Source organism: Bombina bombina, chromosome 1 (genome assembly GCF_027579735.1).
Source record: "Bombina bombina isolate aBomBom1 chromosome 1, aBomBom1.pri, whole genome shotgun sequence".
NCBI classification, from domain to species: Eukaryota; Metazoa; Chordata; class Amphibia; order Anura; family Bombinatoridae; genus Bombina; species Bombina bombina.
In genome coordinates, this window is record NC_069499.1 from 1,571,173,705 (window position 1) to 1,571,196,345 (window position 22,641).

A 22,641-nucleotide genomic window follows, 5' to 3' on the forward strand; every position below is an offset into this window, starting at 1 on the left:
CCTGTTGACTATTTTGAATGAAACGCTTGATTGTTCGATGATCACGCTTCAGAAGCTTTGCAATTTTAAAAGTGCTGCATCCCTCTGCAAGATATCTCACTATTTTTTACTTTTCTAAGCCTGTCAAGTCCTTCTTTTGACCCATTTTGCCAAAGGAAAGGAAGTTGCCTAATAATTATGCACACCTGATATAGGGTGTTGATGTCATTAGACCACACCCCTTCTCATTACAGAGATGCACATCACCTAATATGCTTAATTGGTAGTAGGCTTTCAAGCCTATACAGCTTGGAGTAAGACAACATGCATAAAGAGGATGATGTGGTCAAAATACTCATTTGCCTAATAATTCTGCACTCCCTGTATGCTCAAATAGAAGAGCCTGAAAAGCCTTCAGAACCAAATTAAGACTCCAAGGAGGAGAAATTGGCTTAATGACAGGTTTGATACAAATCAAAACCAAAAATGATGAATATCAGGAAGTAATACTGCCTTATCCTGATCAGAAAAGGATATTCACAAAAAAGAGCAGATAACTCAAAAACTCTTCTATCAGAAGAAATAACCAAAGGAACAATACTTTTCCAAGAAAGTAATTTAATGTACAGAAAATGCATAGTTTCAAACGGAGGAGCCTGTAAAGCCCTCAGCACCAAATTAAAACTCAAAGAGGAGAGATTGAATTAATGACAGGCTTGATACGGACCAAAGCCTGTACAAAACAATGAATATCAGGATGATTAGCAATCTTTCTGTGAAAAAAGAACAGAAAGAGTAGAGATTTATCTTAACAAAGAACTGAAGACAAAACCTTATCCAAACCAACCTGAAAAATTCTATGAATTTTAAAAGAATGCCAAGAAAAGTAGGTCTTCCAGACTCGATAACAAATCTTTCTAGAGACAGATTTACGAACCTGAAACATAGTATTAATCAATGAGTCAGAGAAACCTCTATGACTAAAAATCAATCGTTCAATCTCCATCCCTTCAAATTTAATGATTTGAGGTCCTGATGGAAAAAATGGGCCTTGAGAAAGAAGGTCTGGTTTAAACAGAAGTGTCCAAGGTTGGCAACTGGCCATCCGAATGAGATCCGCATACCAAAACCTGAGAGGCCATGCTGGAGCCACCAGCAAAACAAACAAATACTCCATAAGAATTTTGGAAATCACTTTGGAAGAAGAACTAGAGGCGGAAAGAAATAGGCAAAAATTCCAAAGAAATTTCAATGCATATACTACTTCCGTCTGAGGATCCCCGGACCTGAATAGGCCCCTGGGAAGTTCTTTATTCAGATGAGATGCCAACAGATCTATTTCTAGAAATGCTCACATCTGAAAAACATATCTGGGTATGAAAGACCATTCTCCCGGATATAAAGCTTGATTAACAGAGATAATCCGCTTCCCAAATATCTATACCTGGGAAAAAACAAAGAATTTAGATAGGAGCTGGATTTAGCCCAAGCTAATATCCGAGACACTGCTGTCACAGCCTAAGGACTGATAGTCCCACCCTGATGATTGACATACACCATAGTAGTGATATTGTCTGAAAACAAAAAACGTCTCTTCTTCAAAAAGAAACTAACTGAAAAACTCTGAGAATGCACAGAGTTCTAAAATATCAAATGGTAAGCTCGCCTCCTGAGATTTCCAAACCCCTTGTGCTGACAGAGATCCTCAGACAGCCTCCCAACCAAAAAGACTCACATCGGTAAAGATCATGGCCCAGGTTGAAAGAAACAAAGAGACCTGTAGAACTAAATGATGGTGATCTTAACCACCAAATCAAGATAGATAAATATTAGGATTTGAAGATTTAAAATGTAAAATCCTAGAATCCCTGCACCATAATTCAGCATAAAAAACTGGAAGAGGTTATCTCTATTGAAAATGAGCAAAGGGAATTGAATCCAATGCTGTGGCCATAAGACCTAAAACTTCTATGCATATATAGCAATTGAAGGAAATAATAGAGACAGACGGAACCCAATAAAATTGTCCCTTGTCTGATAGAGACAAAGACAGTGACACAAACTATCTGGAAACCTAAAAAAAGGTGACCCTTGTGTGAGGAATCAAGAGCTTTTGAAAAAAAAGATCCTCTAACTATGTCCTGAAAGAACAAAGTTGAATCATATGAGATTCCACAGCCTCAGAAAAAAATCTGAATGAAAACAGAAAATGAAGATATGCATTTATTGTATCTAATGAAAACAAATAATGCCATCACTGACCAACAAAAGGCAGAATAGACCATTTATACATGATACATTTATATAAGAAAAAGATTTTCTATCTTTGGAACAATGAATAGGTTTGAATAAAACCCCAAAACCCAGTTCCTAAAAATGGAACTGGAAGAAATACCCCAGAAGATTCCAGGTCTGAGCAGCACTTGAGCCCCAACGGGTGATCAGCCGTGCTTCAACATTATCCCAAAATATATAGGACCGAAACACACTAAAAGTGTTAGCCTTACTGGAATAGCTGGAATATCAAAGAGAAAAAAGACTTCTCACAGACGGTTTTACTCTGAACTTTATTCTGTATCCAAAATCAAAGAAATTTGCAAAACAACAAATTTCAAAAAAATGAATGAAAAAAAATTTCCAATTAAAAACATGTTACTTGGGAATTTGTTCCTTAATAAGAAGAACCAAACTAATATAAGCTTAAAGTTTGGTCTTGGAACTCAATCTTGAAGCCCAGAGTAACAGTTAAGAATTGAATCCAATTATAAACCAAATAATTGATTATCTTAGAAAAAAAATAAATATGGATTTTTTAGAAATCACAAAATTCTTCTAGCTAAAACAGCTAAAGACATAGAATAAACCTCATTTGCAAAAATATTCAATAAAATGAAGACAGAAATGAAAAATATTAGCATGATAACCCAGTTAAAGGACCAGTCAACACACTGGACTTACATAATCAACAAAAGCAAAACAAGACAAATGCAACAGCACTTAGTCTAGTAGATTTTGTCCTTAACAATGCTAAAATAAATCATAATCTGATACTTGATTTTAAAGTAAACAGAAAAAATGAAGCAATTGCAACATCATTCAAATAAATCACAGGTCCAAGAAAAGTACCTGAAAATAAATAATTTTCCTTAAATAAGATACAACCATCTAAAGGAAAAATAAATACTATTTTGCTAAAGAAACAATAGCATAATTAGCAGAAGTAGAGATAGCCCTATTAAATTGGAGAACCTTCAAAATTGAAATGAACTGCCGGCAAAGAATATAGTTTAAAACCTTTAAAGAAGGAATAAAAGAAAATTATCAGCCTATTCCGTTCCCTAGTATGAGGAACTGGAAAAAAACCTCTGAAAATACAGAAGAATAAATAAGCAGAAATAAAATGTTAGTTAGTCTTGAAAGAACTAATTACCTTAATATCCAAAATAATCAACACCTTTTCAACAAAGAACAAATGTACTTTAATAAAAAAATAAAAAAGTGGATTTGTTAGTGTCAATATCTGATGAAGAAAATTCTGAATGAGAAAAAACATCATCAGAGAAGGATAAATCATTATGTTGTTGGTCATTTGAAACTTCAATAATTAAAAAAAGTTTGAAAAAGACCTAAAAATTTTATTAGAAGGCACAATGTCAGACAAAGCCTTTAACATAGAATCCGAAAAATAGTCTTATAAATCTTCTAAGTAATTCTTCTACATAAGATGTAAAAAGAATAGCAAATATATAAAGCATAAATACTAACGGATTCTGCATGTAAAAGTTTATCATGATAACTTATTACAAACCATAGCTAAAGAAAAACATTCATAACATTTTAAAATAAATTAACTTAGCTTTGGTAGGACTGAACTCAGTCAACAGGAATCCCTTAGAACATTTTTGAAACAGGAACAGTGAAATCTTGCAATATGTAATAGAAAAAAACAATATTTAAAGCAAAATTATCAAATTCCTTAAATGACAGTTTCAGGAATGGGAAAAGAATGCAAAATAATAAGCTTCTAAAAACCAGAAGCAATAAAAAAGTGAAGTTTAAATAATATGAGGAAAAAATGGAACAAATACGCACACATTTTTTGGCGCCAAATATGACGCCCACATTATTGGCGCTAAATACAACGCCCATATTTTTGGCGCCAAGTATGATGCCACATCCTCTGACGCCGAAACCGACACCCACATTTTTTGGCGGGAAAAAAATGTCTGAATACACATGCGTCAAAAAAATGACGTTACAGAAAACAACTTCCGGCGTCAACTACGGCGCCGGAAATGACAAAATTTTTTGCACCAAAAAAGTCCGCGCCAAGAATGATGCAATAAAAAGAAACATTTTCTGCCCCCACAAGCCTAACAGCACGCAGGGAAAATGGTCAATTGAAAATTTCCAAGGTAATGAAAAATAAATTGAATTAAAATGCATTATCCCAAATAATGAAACTGACAGTCTGAATTATAAAGGAATACTGATTATCCTGAATCATGGCAAATATAAGTTTAAACACATATATTTAGAACTTTATAAATAAAGTGCCCAACCATAGATTAGAGTGTCACAGAAAATAAGATTTACTTACCCCAGGACACTCATCTACATGTTTGTAGAAAGCCAAACCAGTACTGAAACGAGAATCAGTAGAGGTAATGGTAAATATAAGAGTATATCGTCGATCTGAAAAGGAAGGTAAGAGATGAATCTCTACGACCGATAACAGAGAACCTTATGAAATAGACCCCGTAGAAGGAGATCATTGAATTCAATAGGCAATACTCTCCTCACATCCCTCTGACATTCACTGCACGCTGAGAGGAAAACCGGGCTCCAACCTGCTGCGGAGCGCATATCAACGAAGAATCTAGCACAAATTTACTTCAACACCTCCATAGGAGGCAAAGTTTGTAAAACTGAATTGTGGGTGTGGTGAGGGGTGTATTTGTAGGCATTTTGAGGTTTGGGAAACTTTGCCCCTCCTGGTAGGAATGTATATCCCATACGTCACTAGCTCATGGACTCTTGCTAATTACATGAAAGAAATGTGCCCCTCTAGCCTGTTGTCTCTGACTATACAGAACTGGTGAGGTTGTTCAATACAGACCCCTGTGTGTTACATGGACTGGTTGTCGCAGAATGCTACATCCTCCTGACTGATAGAGACTGACAAGTGTTAATGGGGGCTGAGACTGTAAGCTGCCTATGAGTGGTGGCAAATCTGTGTCCTTGTGACCTCTACAGATGAGAGCACTCATCCTCCAATAAGTCAAATGATTTCACTCAAATAAAGTTCAGCTACTGCAGATCGTATTCCCTTCTCTCCACATATCAGACCTCATGCACCATCTGACCTGCTGGATACACCTTATTGTCTTGCTATAGAGTTTTGTAGCTAATTATCTACATCATGTCATGCAGTGACCTTTAGCAGGATGGCGATTGCATGAACTGATGGCTCCTTGTGTCAGTCAGCCTATACTCACATGTACCGGAGCTCAGACTCTCTCCTCACCAGAATCTCACGAATCCTCTCGATCTTAAACAGCTCGCCTTCAATATCATCCACAGTAGTTGTAGAGTCTGCCATGGAGATGACTTCTTCAACTGAAAGAAGAGGCATCAGATTATACCCCTATAACACCAACCAAAGCTAAACTAGTGCTATGACCATCCCTTTCTAGCTATGAGAGTACTAAAATATTAAAGGAACATAAAGGAGCAGAAATAAATGCTTTAATGTGCAATATACAAGCTATAGTGTGATAATACAATGCTCTAGCTATGTGTTAAACCTGCAAAGTCAGCACCAAAGTAGCAATGCACTACTGGGAGCTAGCTAAGCACATCTGGTGAGCCAATGACAAGAGGCATATCTGTGTAGCCCCATAACAACGGCTGATTTAACTGACTATCTGCCTACCATGATAGACAATAATACGCTAAAATGAGCTAAAATGTTTCAATGTTTATAGCACAAATTATTTTCAGCAAATGAATGTATGTTAAATTATGCAATTAAGTTGTGCTTTGGATAGCAGAAGATGTAATATTAGAAAGTATATTACAGCCCCCACCCAGCTTGTTCCAAGTAGTGCATCACAGATTCTGGGCTTACTTAGGTATGCTATTCAACAAAGGATACCAAGAAAACAAACAAAAACATTATAAGAGAAGTAAATTGCAAAGTCTCTATAAATTGCAAGCTCTAGTGGAACGTTTAATCTTGACTTTCGTGCACAAAATCCTGAACAAAGGGGACAGTTTTAAACAACTGACAATGTAAACGCTAAAGGGTAAAAGTAATTATATATTAAAAGATACAGCTGCTCCTGCGTACATAAAAAAGGGACTTTCATGTATGCTCATAATAGCTTCAGACTGTGCAAGCTCCCAACCTGCTTAGTATGGGGGTAACTGGCGAAGAGCACTTTTTGTGGACAGATAAACATCAGGCACAGGTGTGTGTTTTCTTTGTTATAGAGACTTTTATGACCCTTTAATTTTGTGGTAAACCATGTTAAACAGTTATCTAGATTGTGTTTTTCCTAGGGCAACTATACACCTAACACTACAAAAAATAACAAACTAATGGCCAGATAACGAGTTTTGCGTTAGGAGCTGTGCGGTGCAAACGTGCAGTTTTTTTCTCACCGCTCACTTACCTGCAGCGCTGGCATCACAAGTTTTTACAAACCCGGCGTTAAAAGGCAAGAAGTGAGCGTAGAGCAAAATTGAGCTCCATACCGCACTTCAATACCAGCGCTGCTTAAGTCAGCGGTGAGCTGGTCGTACGTGCTTGTGCACGATTTCGCCATAGACATCAGTGGGGAGAGCCGGCTGAGAAAAAGTCTAACACCTGCCAAAAAGCAGCGTAAATCTCAGTAACGCAGCCCCATTGATTCCTATGGGGAAATAAAGGTTATGTTTACACCTAACACCCTAGCATGAACCCTGAGTCTAAACACCCCTAATCTTACACTTATTAACCCCTAATCTTCCGCCCCCGACATCGCAGACACCTACATTATTCTTATTAACCCCTAATCTGCCGCTCCGGACACCGCCACCACCTACATAATACTTATTAACCCCTAATCTGCTGCCCCCAACATCGCCGCCACTATATTAAATGTATTAACCCCTAAATCTAAGTCTAACCCTAACACCCCCTAACTTAAATATAATTTAAATAAATCTAAATAAAATTACTATAATTAACTAAATTATTCCTATTTAAAACTAAATACTTACCAGCTAGCTACAATATAACTAATAGTTACATTGTAGCTAGTTTAGGGTTTATTTTTATTTTACAGGCAAGTTTGTATTTATTTTAACTAGGTAGAATAGTTACTAAATAGTTATTAACTATTTAATAACTACCTAGCTAAAATAAAGACAAATTGACCTGTAAAATAAAACCTAACCTAAGTTACAATAACACCTAACACTACACTACAATGAAATCAATTACCTAAATTAAATACAATTAAATAAATTAAAATAGCTAAATCACAAAAAAACAAAACACTAAATTACAGAAAATAAAAAACAAATTAGAGATCTTTAAACTAATTACACCTAATCTTAATCTAATAGCCCTATCAAAATAATATAAGTCCCCCCAAAATAAGAATAAACCCTAGCCTAAACTAAACTATCAATAGCCCTTAAAGGGCCCTTTGCGGGGCATTGCCCCAAAGTAATCAGCTCTTTTACCTGTAAAAAAAAAAAAATACAAACAACCCCCCAACAGTAAAACCCACCAACCACACAAAAAACCTAAGCCCTGAAAAGGGCATTTGGATGGGCATTGCCCTTAAAAGGGCATTTAGCTCTATTGCAGTCCCAAAGCCCTAACCTAAAAAATAAAACCCACCCAATACACCCTTAAAAAAATCCTACCAGTAACCACCGAAGATTCACGTACCGGGAGAAGTCTTCATCCAAGCGGCAAGATGTCCTCAAGGAAGCCGGCAGAAGTGGTCCTCCAGACGGGCAGACGTGGTCCTCCAGATGGGCAGAAGTCTTCATCATTCCGACGTGGAGGGGCTCCATCTTCAAGACATACGGCGCGGAGCATCCTCTTCAAACAACGGCTTCTTCAGAATGAATATCACTTTAAGTGACGTCATCCAAGATGGCGTCCCTTAGATTCCAATTGGCTGATAGAATTCGATCAGTCAATCGGAATTAAGGTTGAAAAAATCCTATTGGCTGATGCAATCAGCAAATAGGATTGAGCTTGCATCAGTCAATAGGATTTTTTCTCTCTTAATTCCGATTGGCTGATAGAATTCTAAGGGACGCCATCTTGGATGACGTCACTTAAAGTGATATTCATTCCGAAGAAGCCGTTGTTTTAAGAGGATGCTCCGCGCCGGATGTCTTGAAGATGAAGCCGCTCCGTGTCGGAAGGATGAAGATAGAAGATGCCGTCTGGATCAAGACTTCTGCCCATCTGGAGGACCACTTCTGCCTGCTTTGTTGAGGACATCTTGCCACTTGGAGGAAGACTTCTCCCGGTAAGTGAATCTTCGGGGGTTAGTGTTAGGATTTTTTAAGGGTGTATTGGGTGGGTTTTATTTTTAGGTTAGGGCTTTGGGTCTGCAATAGAGCTAAATGCCCTTTTCAGGGCAATGCCCATCCAAATGCCCTTTTCAGGGCAATGGGGAGCTTAGGTTTTTTTAGTTAGGCTTTTATTTGGGGGGTTGGTTGTGTGGGTGGTGGGTTTTATTGTTGGAGGGGTTGTTTGTATTATTTTTTTTACAGTTAAAAGAGCTGATTACTTTGCGGCAATGCCCCGCAAAAGGCCCTTTTAAGAGCTATTGATAGTTAAGTTTAGGCTAGGTTTTTTTTTTTATTTGGGGGGGTAATTTTTATTTTGACAGGTGTAATTAGTTTAAATATCTTGTAACCCCCCCCCCTGTAATTTAGTGTTTTTTTTAGGTGTTAGTGTAACTTAGGTTAGGTTTTATTTTACAGGTATATTTGTATTTATTTTAGCTAGGTAGTTATTAAATAGTTAATAACTATTTAATAGCTATTGTACCTAGTTAAAATAAATACAAACTTGCCTGTAAATAAAAATAAACCCCAAGCTAGATACAATGTAACTATTAGTTATATTGTAGCTAGTTAGGGTTTATTTTACAGGTAAGTATTTAGTTTTAAATAGGAATAATTTATTTAATGATAGGAATTTTATTTGAATTTATTTAAATTATATTTTAGTTAGGGGGTGTTAGAGTTAGGGTTACACTTAAGTTTAAAGGGTTAATACATTTAGTATAGTTGCGGCGATGTTGGGGACGGCAGATTAGTGGTTAAAAATGTTATTATAGTGTTTGCGATGCGGGAGGGCCTCGGTTTAGGGGTTAATAGGTATATTATGGGTGTTAGTGTACTTTTTAGCACTTTAGTTATGAGTTTTATGCTACGGCGTTGTAGTGTAAAACTTATAACTACTGACTTTAGAATGCCTTTGGCTTCCCAGGACAAACTCGTAATACCAGCGCTATGGAAGTCCCATAGAAAAAAGGGTTTACAAAGTTTACGTAAGTCGGTTTGCGGTAAGGCCAAAGAAGTGTGCGGTTCCCCTAAACCTGTAAGACTACAGATATCAGCTTTTTTCTACAAAAGAAAAACAAACACCCCCTAACAGTATACAAACCCCCACCCACCAAACAAAAATAAAGTAAAACCTAATCTACCCATTGCCCTGAAAAGGGCATTTGTATGGGCATTGCCCTTAAAAGGGCATTCAGCTCTTTTGCTGACCATTAAAAATAAAAAATGTCTATTTTAAAAAGTAAAACCCACCCCAAAACGAAAATAAAAACATTACACAAAATAACAAATTATTCAAATTAATAACAATTATTCCTGTTCTAATACCCATTTTAAAAAAAAACACCCCAATATAAAAACCTAATCTATAATAAACTACCAATAGCCCTTAAAAGGGCCTTTTGTAGGGCATTACCCTAAGTTAAACAGTTCTATACACTCTATACACACATACATATATATATATATATACACATATACACACACATACATACATATACACACACATACATACATATACACACACATACATATACCCACACACAGGCGTACCGGCTCAGATATATTGTGGTTTCAGTTCCAGACCACTGCAATAAAGTGAGTCACACTATTTTTTTGTTTCCCCGATATATAAGTTATAGTTACACTGTACTGTAGACTATTAAGTGTGCATTAGTATTATGTCTAAAAAAAACAATTTGGATAAAAATCTTGTGGGAGGCGCCAATCACAAGAAACCTGTTCAGTGCAGCTAAAAATACAAAAAAGTGTAAAGTAAAAGCCCCAACTCTTCCCACCACTAATAAATAGCAAATACAAGGTCTGAGTACATATAAAGTGCAAACAGAAAAAAATGCAAACACTATAACAAAACTTAGTTAACAGAAGTGCAGGTGTAACATAAAATATAATCTGTAAATGCAAACATAAGTGTAAAGGTAAATCCCCTATCTAGTTTCAGTTCACAATAAGTATAGGACAAAGTTTTTAACACCCAGGGAAAAGCGTGCAAATGAGCTACTCACAAGAAATAACCTCAATCATTTGCGGTAAGGAATAGGCGTCTCAGAAGAGGATACTGGATCCACGGCGGCACTGTCTCTAAAGGAGTGGGGAGGGTCCGTCACGCATCGTCTGTCTGTTCGGTCCACAATGGCACTTTCCCAGCTGTGAAGGGGAAGATTTGTCTCTCCGATCCACAGTATGGCCAGGTCAGAGATCCTCAATAGGTTAGGAGAGGTGGCGCTGTCTCTTTTGGTAGAGCTGGGTTCTCGGTCATGGATGTTTTCTACATGCAGGCTTGGAGCGCTCTGCCTGCATAGGTTTTATTTCAACCTCTGGCGAGCATACATGCTTATTTACCCGTCTCTCTCTGGATCTGCTGCAGAGTGTGTCACAGGCAGAGAGCTCCAAGCCTGCATGTAGAAAACATCCATGCCAGAGAACTCAGCTCTACCCAAAGAGACAGTAATATGATATGGCGCACCTGTAGCTCTCTTATGGTACAGTAATGTGCTGTGGCGCACCTGTAGCTCTCTTATGGTACAGTAATGTGCTGTGGCGCACCAGTAGCTCTCTCGTGGTACAGTAATGTGCTGTGGCACACCAGTAGCTCTCTCATGGTACAGTAATGTGCTGTGGCGCACCTGTAGCTCTCTCGTGGTACAGTAATGTGCTGTGGCGCACCTGTAGCTCTCTCGTGGTACAGTAATGTGCTGTGGCGCACCTGTAGCTCTCTCGTGGTACAGTAATGTGCTGTGGCGCACCTGTAGCTCTCTCATGGTACAGTAATGTGCTGTGACGCACCAGTAGCTCTCTCATGGTACAGTAATGTGCTGTGGCGCACCTGTAGCTCTCTCATGGTACAGTAATGTGCTGTAGCGCACCTGTAGCTCTCTCATGGTACAGTAATGTGCTCTGACGCACCTGTAGCTCTCTTATGGTACAGTAATGTGCTGTGGCGCACCTGTAGCTCTCTCATGGTACAGTAATGTGCTGTGACGCACCTGTAGCTCTCTCATGGTACAGTAATGTGCTGTGGCGCACCTGTAGCTCTCTCATGGTACAGTAATGTGCTGTGGCGTACCTGTAGCTCTCTCATGGTACAGTAATGTGCTGTGGCGCACCTGTAGCTCTCTCATGGTACAGTAATGTGCTGTAGCGCACCTGTAGCTCTCTCATGGTACAGTAATGTGCTGTGACGCACCTGTAGCTCTCTCATGGTACAGTAATGTGCTGTGACGCACCTGTAGCTCTCTCATGGTACAGTAATGTGCTGTGGCGCACCTGTAACTCTCTCATGGTACAGTAATGTGCTGTGGCGCACCTGAAGCTCTCTCATGGTACAGTAATGTGCTGTGGCGCACCTGTAGCTCTCTCATGGTACAGTAATGTGCTGTGGCGCACCTGTAGCTCTCTCATGGTACAGTAATGTGCTGTGGCGCACATGTAACTCCCTCATGGTACAGTAATGTGCTGTGGCGCACCTGTAGCTCTCTTATGGTACAGTAATGTGCTGTGGTGCACCTGTAGCTCTCTTATGGTACAGTAATGTGCTGTGGTGCACCTGTAGCTCTCTTATGGTACAGTAATGTGCTGTGGCGCACCTGTAGCTCTCTCATGGTACAGTAATGTGCTCTGACGCACCTGTAGCTCTCTTATGGTACAGTAATGTGCTGTGGCGCACCTGTAGCTCTCTTATGGTACAGTAATGTGCTGTGGCGCACCTGTAGCTCTCTCATGGTACAGTAATGTGCTGTGGCGCACCTGTAGCTCTCTCATGGTACAGTAATGTGCTGTGGCGCACCTGTAGCTCTCTCATGGTACAGTAATGTGCTGTGGCGCACCTGTAGCTCTCTCATGGTACAGTAATGTGCTGTGGCGCACCTGTAGCTCTCTCGTGGTACAGTAATGTGCTGTGACGCACCTGTAGCTCTCTCATGGTACAGTAATGTGCTGTGGCGCACCTGTAGCTCTCTCATGGTACAGTAATGTGCTGTGGCGCACCTGTAGCTCTCTCATGGTAAAGTAATGTGCTGTGGCGCACCTGTAGCTCTCTCATGGTACAGTAATGTGCTGTGACGCACCTGTAGCTCTCTCATGGTACAGTAATGTGCTGTGGCGCACCTGTAGCTCTCTCATGGTACAGTAATGTGCTGTGGCGCACCTGTAGCTCTCTCATGGTACAGTAATGTGCTGTAGCGCACCTGTAGCTCTCTCATGGTACAGTAATGTGCTGTGGGTCACCTGTAGCTCTCTCATGGTACAGTAATGTGCTGTGACGCACCTGTAGCTCTCTCATGGTAAAGTAATGTGCTGTGGCGCACCTGTAGCTCTCTCGTGGTACAGTAATGTGCTGTGGCGCACCTGTAGCTCTCTCGTGGTACAGTAATGTGCTGTGGCGCACCTGTAGCTCTCTCATGGTACAGTAATGTGCTGTGGCGCACATGTAACTCTCTCATCGTACAGTAATGTGTTGTGGCGCACCTGTAGCTCTCTCATGGTACAGTAATGTGCTGTGGCGCACATGTAACTCTCTCATGGTACAGTAATGTGCTGTGGCGCACATGTAACTCTCTCATGGTACAGTACTGTGCTGTGGCACACCTGTAGCTCTCTCGTGGTACAGTAATGAGCTGTGACGCACCTGTAGCTCTCTCATGGTACATTAATCTGCTGTGACGCACCTGTAGCTCTCTCGTGGTACAGTAATGTGCTGTGGCGCACCTGTAGCTCTCTCATGGTACAGTAATGTGCTGTGGCGCACCTGTAGCTCTCTCATGGTACAGTAATGTGCTGTGACGCACCTGTAGCTCTCTCGTGGTACAGTAATGTGCTGTGACGCACCTGTAGCTCTCTCGTGGTACAGTAATGTGCTGTGACGCACCTGTAGCTCTCTCGTGGTACACTAATGTGCTGTGACGCACCTGTAGCTCTCTCATGGTACAGTAATGTGCTGTGACGCACCTGTAGCTCTCTCATGGTACAGTAATGTGCTGTGGCGCACCTGTAGCTCTCTCATGGTACAGTAATGTGCTGTGGCGCACCTGTAGCTCTCTCATTGTACAGTAATGTGCTGTGACGCACCTGTAGCTCTCTCGTGGTACAGTAATGTGCTATGGCGCACCTGTAGCTCTCTCATGGTACAGTAAAGTGCTATAGGGCACCTGTAGCTCTCTCATGGTACAGTAATGTGTTGTGGCGCACCTGTAGCTCTCATGATACAGTAATGTGCTATGGCGCACCTGTAGCTCTCTCATGGTACAGTAATGTGCTATGGCGCACATGTAGCTCTCTCATGGTACAGTAATGTGCTATGGCGCACATGTAGCTCTCTCATGGTACAGTAATGTGCTATGGCGCACATGTAGCTCTCTCATGGTACAGTAATGTGCTGTGGCGCACCTGTAGCGCTCTCATGGTACAGTAATGTGCTGTGACGCACCTGTAGCTCTCTCATGGTACAGTAATGTGCTGTGGCGCACCTGTAGCTCTCTCATGGTACAGTAAATGTGCTGTGGCGCACCTGAAGCTCTCTCATGGTACAGTAATGTGCTGTGGCGCACCTGTAGCTCTCTCATGGTACAGTAATGTGCTGTAGCGCACCAGTAGCTCTCTTATGGTACAGTAATGTGCTGTGGCACACCTGTAGCTCTCTCATGGTACAGTAATGTGCTGTGGCGCACCTGTGGCTCTCTCGTGGTACAGTAATGAGCTGTGACGCACCTGTAGCTCTCTCGTGGTACAGTAATGTGCTGTGACGCACCTGTAGCTCTCTCATGGTACAGTAATGTGCTGTGGCGCACCTGTAGCTCTCTCATGGTACAGTAATGTGCTGTGGCACACCTGTAGCTCTCTCATGGTACAGTAATGTGCTGTGGCGCACCTGTAGATCTCTCATGGTACAGTAATGTGCTGTGGCGCACCTGTAGCTCTCTCGTGGTACAGTAATGTGCTATGGCGCACCTGTAGCTCTCTTATGGTACAGTAATGTGCTATGGCGTACCTGTAGCTCTCTCATGGTACAGTAATGTGCTGTGGCGCACCTGTAGCTCTCTCATGGTACAGTAATGTGCTGTGACGCACCTGTAGCTCTCTCGTGGTACAGTAATGTGCTATGGCGCACCTTTAGCTCTCTTCTGGTACAGTAATGTGCTGTAGCGCACCTGTAGCTCTCTCATGGTAAAGTAATGTGCTGTGGCGCACCTGAAGCTCTCTCATGGTACAGTAATGTGCTGTGGCGCACCTGTAGCTCTCTCATGGTACAGTAATGTGCTGTAGCGCACCAGTAGCTCTCTTATGGTACAGTAATGTGCTGTGGCACACCTGTAGCTCTCTCATGGTACAGTAATGTGCTGTGGCGCACCTGTAGCTCTCTCGTGGTACAGTAATGAGCTGTGACGCACCTGTAGCTCTCTCGTGGTACAGTAATGTGCTGTGACGCACCTGTAGCTCTCTCATGGTACAGTAATGTGCTGTGGCGCACCTGTAGCTCTCTCATGGTACAGTAATGTGCTGTAGCGCACCTGTAGCTCTCTCATGGTACAGTAATGTGCTGTGACGCACCTGTAGCTCTCTCGAGGTACAGTAATGTGCTGTGACGCACCTGTAGCTCTCTCATGGTACAGTAATGTGCTGTGGGTCACCTGTAGCTCTCTCGTGGTACAGTAATGTGCTGTGGGTCACCTGTAGCTCTCTCATGGTACAGTAATGAGCTGTGACGCACCTGTAGCTCTCTCGTGGTACAGTAATGTGCTGTGACGCACCTGTAGCTCTCTCATGGTACAGTAATGTGCTGTGGCGCACCTGTAGCTCTCTCATGGTACAGTAATGTGCTGTAGCGCACCTGTAGCTCTCTCGTGGTACAGTAATGTGCTGTGACGCACCTGTAGCTCTCTCGAGGTACAGTAATGTGCTGTGACGCACCTGTAGCTCTCTCATGGTACAGTAATGTGCTGTGGGTCACCTGTAGCTCTCTCGTGGTACAGTAATGTGCTGTGGGTCACCTGTAGCTCTCTCATGGTACAGTAATGTGCTGTGACGCACCTGTAGCTCTCTCATGGTACAGTAATGTGCTGTGGCGCACCTGTAGCTCTCTCGTGGTACAGTAATGTGCTGTGGCGCACCTGTAGCTCTCTCGTGGTACAGTAATGTGCTGTGACGCACCTGTAGCTCTCTCGTGGTACAGTAATGTGCTGTGGCGCACCTGTAGCTCTCTCATGGTACAGTAATGTGCTGTGGCGCACCTGTAGCTCTCTCATGGTACAGTAATGTGCTCTGACGCACCTGTAGCTCTCTCGTTGTACAGTAATGTGCTGTAGCGCACCTGTAGCTCTCTCATGGTACAGTAATGTGCTGTGGCGCACCTGTAGCTCTCTCATGGTACAGTAATGTGCTCTGACGCACCTGTAGCTCTCTCATGGTACAGAAATGTGCTCTGACGCACCTGTAGCTCTCTCGTTGTACAGTAATGTGCTGTAGCGCACCTGTAGCTCTCTCATGGTACAGTAATGTGCTCTGATGCACCTGTAGCTCTCTCGTAGTACAGTAATGTGCTGTAGCGCACCTGTAGCTCTCTCATGGTACAGTAATGTGCTCTGACGCACCTGTAGCTCTCTCATGGTACAGAAATGTGCTCTGACGCACCTGTAGCTCTCTCGTTGTACAGTAATGTGCTGTAGCGCACCTGTAGCTCTCTCATGGTACAGTAATGTGCTCTGATGCACCTGTAGCTCTCTCGTAGTACAGTAATGTGCTGTAGCGCACCTGTAGCTCTCTCATGGTACAGTAATGTGCTCTGATGCACCTGTAGCTCTCTCGTTGTACAGTAATGTGCTGTGACGCACCTGTAGCTCTCTCATGGTACAGTAATGTGCTGTGACGCACCTGTAGCTCTCTTATGGTACAGTAATGTGCTGTGGCGCACCTGTAGCTCTCTTATGGTACAGTAATGTGCTGTGACGCACCTGTAGCTCTCTTATGGTACAGTAATGTGCTGTGGCGCACCTGTAGCTCTCTTATGGTACAGTAATGTGCTGTGGCGCACCTGTAGCTCTCTCATGGTACAGTAATGTGCTGTGGCGCACCTGTAGCTCTCTCATGGTACAGTAATGTGCTGTGGCGCACCTGTAGCTCTCTCATGGTACAGTAATGTGCTGTGACGCACCTGTAGCTCTCTTATGGTACAGTAATGTGCTGTGGCGCACCTGTAGCTCTCTCATGGTACAGTAATGTGCTGTGGCGCACCTGTAGCTCTCTCATGGTACAGTAATGTGCTGTGACGCACCTGTAGCTCTCTTATGGTACAGTAATGTGCTGTGGCGCACCTGTAGCTCTGTCGTTGTACAGTAATGTGCTCTGACGCACCTGTAGCTCTCTCATGGTACAGTAATGTGCTCTGATGCACCTGTAGCTCTCTCGTTGTACAGTAATGTGCTGTGGCGCACCTGTAGCTCTCTCATGGTACAGTAATGTGCTGTGACGCACCTGTAGCTCTCTCGTTGTACAGTAATGTGCTCTGACGCACCTGTAGCTCTCTCATGGTACAGTAATGTGCTGTAGCGCACCTGTATCTCTCTCATGGTACAGTAATGTGCTGTAGCGCACCTGTAGCTCTCTCATGGTACAGTAATGTGCTCTGACGCACCTGTAGCTCTCTCGTTGTACAGTAATGTGCTGTAGCGCACCTATAGCTCTCTCATGGTACAGTAATGTGCTATAGCGCACCTGTAGCTCTCTCATGGTACAGTAATGTGCTCTGATGCACCTGTAGCTCTCTCGTTGTACAGAAATGTGCTGTAGCGCACCTTTAGCTCTCTCATGGTACAGTAATGTGCTCTGATGCACCTGTAGCTCTCTCGTTGTACAGTAATGTGCTGTGACGCACCTGTAGCTCTCTCATGGTACAGTAATGTGCTGTGACGCACCTGTAGCTCTCTCATGGTACAGTAATGTGCTGTGGCGCACCTGTAGCTCTCTCATGGTACAGTAATGTGCTGTGGCGCACCTGTAGCTCTCTCATGGTACAGTAATGTGCTGTGACGCACCTGTAGCTCTCTCATGGTACAGTAATGTGCTGTGGCGCACCTGTAGCTCTCTTATGGTACAGTAATGTGATCTGACGCACCTGTAGCTCTCTCATGGTACAGTAATGTGCTGTGGCGCACCTGTAGCTCTCTCATGATACAGTAATGTGCTGTGACGCACCTGTAGCTCTCTTATGGTACAGTAATGTGCTGTGGCGCACCTGTAGCTCTCTCATGGTACAGTAATGTGCTGTGGCGCACCTGTAGCTCTCTCATTGTACAGTAATGTGCTGTGGCGCACCTGTAGCTCTCTCATGGTACAGTAATGTGCTGTGACGCACCTGTAGCTCTCTTATGGTACAGTAATGTGCTGTGGCGCACCTGTAGCTCTCTTATGGTACAGTAATGTGCTGTGGCACACCTGTAGCTCTCTCATGGTACAGTAATGTGCTGTGGCGCACCTGTAGCTCTCTCATGGTACAGTAATGTGCTGTGGCGCACCTGTAGCTCTCTTATGGTACAGTAATGTGCTGTGGCGCACCTGTAGCTCTCTTATGGTACAGTAATGTGCTGTGGCGCACCTGTAGCTCTCTTATGGTACAGTAATGTGCTGTGGCGCACCTGTAGCTCTCTTATGGTACAGTAATGTGCTGTGGCGCACCTGTAGCTCTCTTATGGTACAGTAATGTGCTGTGACGCACCTGTAGCTCTCTTATGGTACAGTAATGTGCTGTGGCGCACCTGTAGCTCTCTTATGGTACAGTAATGTGCTGTGACGCACCTGTAGCTCTCTTATGGTACAGTAATGTGCTGTGGCGCACCTGTAGCTGTCTTATGGTACAGTAATGTGCTGTGGCGCACCTGTAGCTGTCTTATGGTACAGTAATGTGCTGTGACGCACCTGTAGCTCTCTTATGGTACAGTAATGTGCTGTGGCGCACCTGTAGCTCTCTTATGGTACAGTAATGTGCTGTGGCGCACCTGTAGCTCTCTCATGGTACAGTAATGTGCTGTGGCGCACCTGTAGCTCTCTTATGGTACAGAAATGTGCTGTGGCGCACCTGTAGCTCTCTTATGGGACAGTAATTTGCTGTCGCACACCGTTGAGAAACACTTGTCTAAGGCTGGGGTAGTGAATCTTTTTTAGTGTAAGCACAAATGTTTGTTAATCTTCTAAAAAAGAAAAAAAACTCTTTTGGTTTATTTGCAAATGTTGTTTAGTTTGGTTTCTTTTTATAAAAAAACTCAATTTTATGCTTTCATGATTTAGATATAGCAGCAATTTTAAGCAACTTTCTAATTTACTCCAATTATCAATTTCTCTGTGTTCTCTTGGTATTTTTATTTAAAAAGAACAAATGTAAGCTTAGGAGCCAGCCCGTTTTTTGGTTCAGCACCTGGATAGTGCTTGCTGATTGGTGGCTAAATACTTTGTCTATCTGAATCATGAAAGAAAAAAATGGGTTTCATATCCCTTTAATTGCTGATACTTAGTATGGATTCATAAGAAAATTATTTATTTATTAAAGGGACAGACAACTCCAAAAATGTTAATGTTTAAAAAGATAGATTATCCCTTTATTACCCATTCCCCTGTTTTGCCCAGCCAACATGGTTGTAATGATACACTTTTTACCTCTGTGATTACCTTGTATCTAAGCATCTTCTGACAGCCCCTGATCACGTAGCTATTTTTTTATTACTATCTATTGACTTGCATTTTAGCCAATTAGTGCAATGTCAGCCACAACCCACGGGAGAGAGCACAATGTAATCTATATGGCCCACATGAACTAGCAGTCTCCTGTTGTGAAAGGGTAATAAAAAAAGCAGGTGATAAAAGGCTGTCTGTAGTGACTTTGAAACAGACAGAAATTTAGAGGTTTAAATGTTATAAAGAATATTAATATAACATTGTTGGTTGTGCACAGCTGGGGAATGGGTAGTAAAGATGTTATCTATCTTTTTAGACAATAACAATTTTGGTGTTGACTGTCCGTTTAGAGTGACTGTAAACACACTTGAAGCCAACCCTTTTATTGAATACAAAATATAAACACAATATAAACAATATATACATTTATTTAATGCTACGTCAACGTAAGAATGAATAGATTTATTTATTTCCTGTAATCCCCATCCAGCCATCCCCGTGCAAAGAGATTTATTTACTAAAAGCTTTATGTCTGCGCCTCTGTAGGAAGACAGACAAAATGCGTATACCTACTTTGTCCTCCTCTCCTTAAAGAGGCACAGATGTGCACTTGCAGTAAACGCAGTTGAATGGACAGTACAGTTTTCCATAGTCTGTTTCGCCCACATAGTCATATTAGCTAAACAAAATCTGTTTACAGGAGAGACTGGATATTCCTAATCGGCATGAATTGAGTTTACTAGGATTACAATTGCAGTCAGTGAAGTCGCGCAGCACGGTTGAGCGCTAGCAAATCTCATGCCTTAGGTTTACAACTTCTGGTCTAAAATAATCTGATTATCTGCATGAAAATCACCTGTTACTGTTTTTGTTAAAGAAGAGACTCATCTACTTCTGCACACTCTGGATTATAAACCAATATGCTCTCAGGGAAATGAGCTAAACTTCAGCAGACTAAGAAAAGTAGGTACATCTAATAATAGAAGTCATTTATTTATTTATAGAACAGACTATATACAGTGCTCAGCAGAAATGGTTTTGAAAAGTAAGATTTTAATCGATATCTCAATGAACACAAAAACAATTTCCAGAATTTTGACAAATCTGAGTTTTATAGAACATTTGTTTAGCTCATTACATGAAAGTAAGGTTAATAATATAACTTAGATTTCAAAATCTTTGGGTTTACTCAACGTAGGTTATACACAAATGAATAGACCCCACAACAAAAACTACTACATCTAGTATTTTGTATGACCTCCATGATTTGCAGGGACAGCACCAAGTCTTCTATGCATGGAATGAACAAGTTGGCAACATATTGCAACATCTATGTTTTTCCATTCTTCAAGAACGACCTCTTTTAGAGCCTGGATGCTGGATGGCAAGTGATGCTCAACTTGTCTCTTCAGAATTCCCCATAGGTGTTCGATTGGGTTCAGATCAGGAGACATACTTGGCCACTGCATCACTTTCACCCTCTTCTTCTTCAGAAATGCAACAGTGGCCTTAGATGTGTGTTTTGGGTCATTGTCATCTTGGAAAATTGCACGACGACCAAGGGCACGTAGTGATAGTAGCATCTTCTCTTTCAATATAGAGCAGTACATCTGTGAATTCATGATACCATCAATGAAATGCAGCTCCCCGACACCAGCAGCACTCATGCTGCCCCACAGAAGAACACTGCCACCACCATGTTTCACTGTAGGCACCATGCATTTCTCATTGTACTCCTCACCTTTGCGAAGCCATACAGCTTTGAAGCCATCAGTTCCAAAAACATTTATCTTGGTCTCATCACTCCAGAGTACACAGTCCCAGAAGTCGTCTTCTTTTTCAACATGTGTCCTGGCAAATTTTAGGCTGGCTTTTTTGTGTATGGGCTTTAGGAGAGGCTTCCTTTGTGGACGACACCCATGCATGCCATTCCTCTGAAGTGTACGCTGTATTGTGTCACAGGAAACAATCACCCCAGTTTGGCTTTCTACTTCTTTAGCTAAATGCAGTGAATTTGCATGGAGATTTTCTTCAACCCTTCTCATCAGAAGACGCTCCTGTCGAGGTGTAAAATTCCATGTACGGCATGGACTTCTCTGTGAGATGGTTGCAGTTCCATCTTTTTGTATCACTTTTGCTACAGTATTCTGACTGATAAGTAAAGTTTTGCAGATCTTCTTGTATCCTTCACCTGTCTTGTGTAAATAAACTATTTTCTTTCTCATGCCTTGTGACATTTCTCTTCCATGTGGTGCCATTGCTGACAGGATGACATGGGAAGGGGTTTTCTTTGGTAAGTACCACCCTTTTAAAAATCAACTGTCTGCTGGACACCTGTTTAATAAATAGACTCACCTGTAGTTGAATTCTTGTTAATTAGGAATTTGTTGTCGGACATTTAGCTTTGCTCCTATGACTTTCATTGGGATGTATTCATTATTGCAACATGGTCTTGAATGAATTTGTTAGGAAAAATACTTTGTTGTGGGTGCAAATTAACAAATCTTGGTTGAAATCAAATGGCCAGCATTTGTGGGAGTATTTTGTAGTATATAGTGTCCCATAGATTATGTTGTTTCTGAAAGGTAAGTAAAGGTTTTCTGACAAATCTGTTGGGGTGTACTCATTTATGGTGAACACTGAAACCATATACATACCTAAAGATGAGGCTTTATAACTATTTACATACCTGCAGAACAGACTATAAAACTATTTACATACCTACAAAAAAGGCTATATAACTATTTGCATAGCTACAGAACAGACTATATAACTATTTACATATCTACAGAACAGACTATATAACTATTTACATACCTAAAGAAGAGACTATATAACTATTTACATACCTACAGAAGAGACTATATAACTATTTACATACCTACAGAAGAGACTATATAATTATTTACATACCTACAGAACAGACTATATAACTATTTACATACCTACAGAACAGACTATATAACTATTTACATACCTACAGAAGAGACTATATAACTATTTACATACCTACAGAAGAGACTATATAATTATTTACATACCTACAGAACAGACTATATAACTATTTACATACCTACAGAAGAGACTATATAATTATTTACATACCTACAGAAGAGACTATATAATTATTTACATACCTACAGAAGAGACTATATAATTATTTACATACCTACAGAACAGACTATATAACTATTTACATACCTACAGAAGAGACTATATAACTATTTACATACCTACAGAAGAGACTATATAATTATTTACATACCTACAGAACAGACTATATAACTATTTACATACATACAGAACAGGCTATATAACTATTTACATACCTACAGAACAGACTATATAACTATTTACATACCTACAGAACAGACTATATAACTATTTACATACCTACAG

The 22,641-nt window shown here is 41.3% G+C and overlaps 1 protein-coding gene across 1 annotated transcript in view; it reads right to left on the reverse strand.

Moving 5' to 3' along the window:
• Positions 1-22,641, reverse strand: part of LOC128656159 (bMERB domain-containing protein 1-like) — a 113,151-nt gene that overhangs the window by 78,704 nt on the left and 11,806 nt on the right. The window contains exon 2 of the mRNA XM_053709900.1: positions 5,478-5,598. Within this exon, the coding sequence (XP_053565875.1) occupies positions 5,478-5,598 (121 nt within the window). The remainder of the gene's footprint in view (positions 1-5,477; positions 5,599-22,641) is intronic.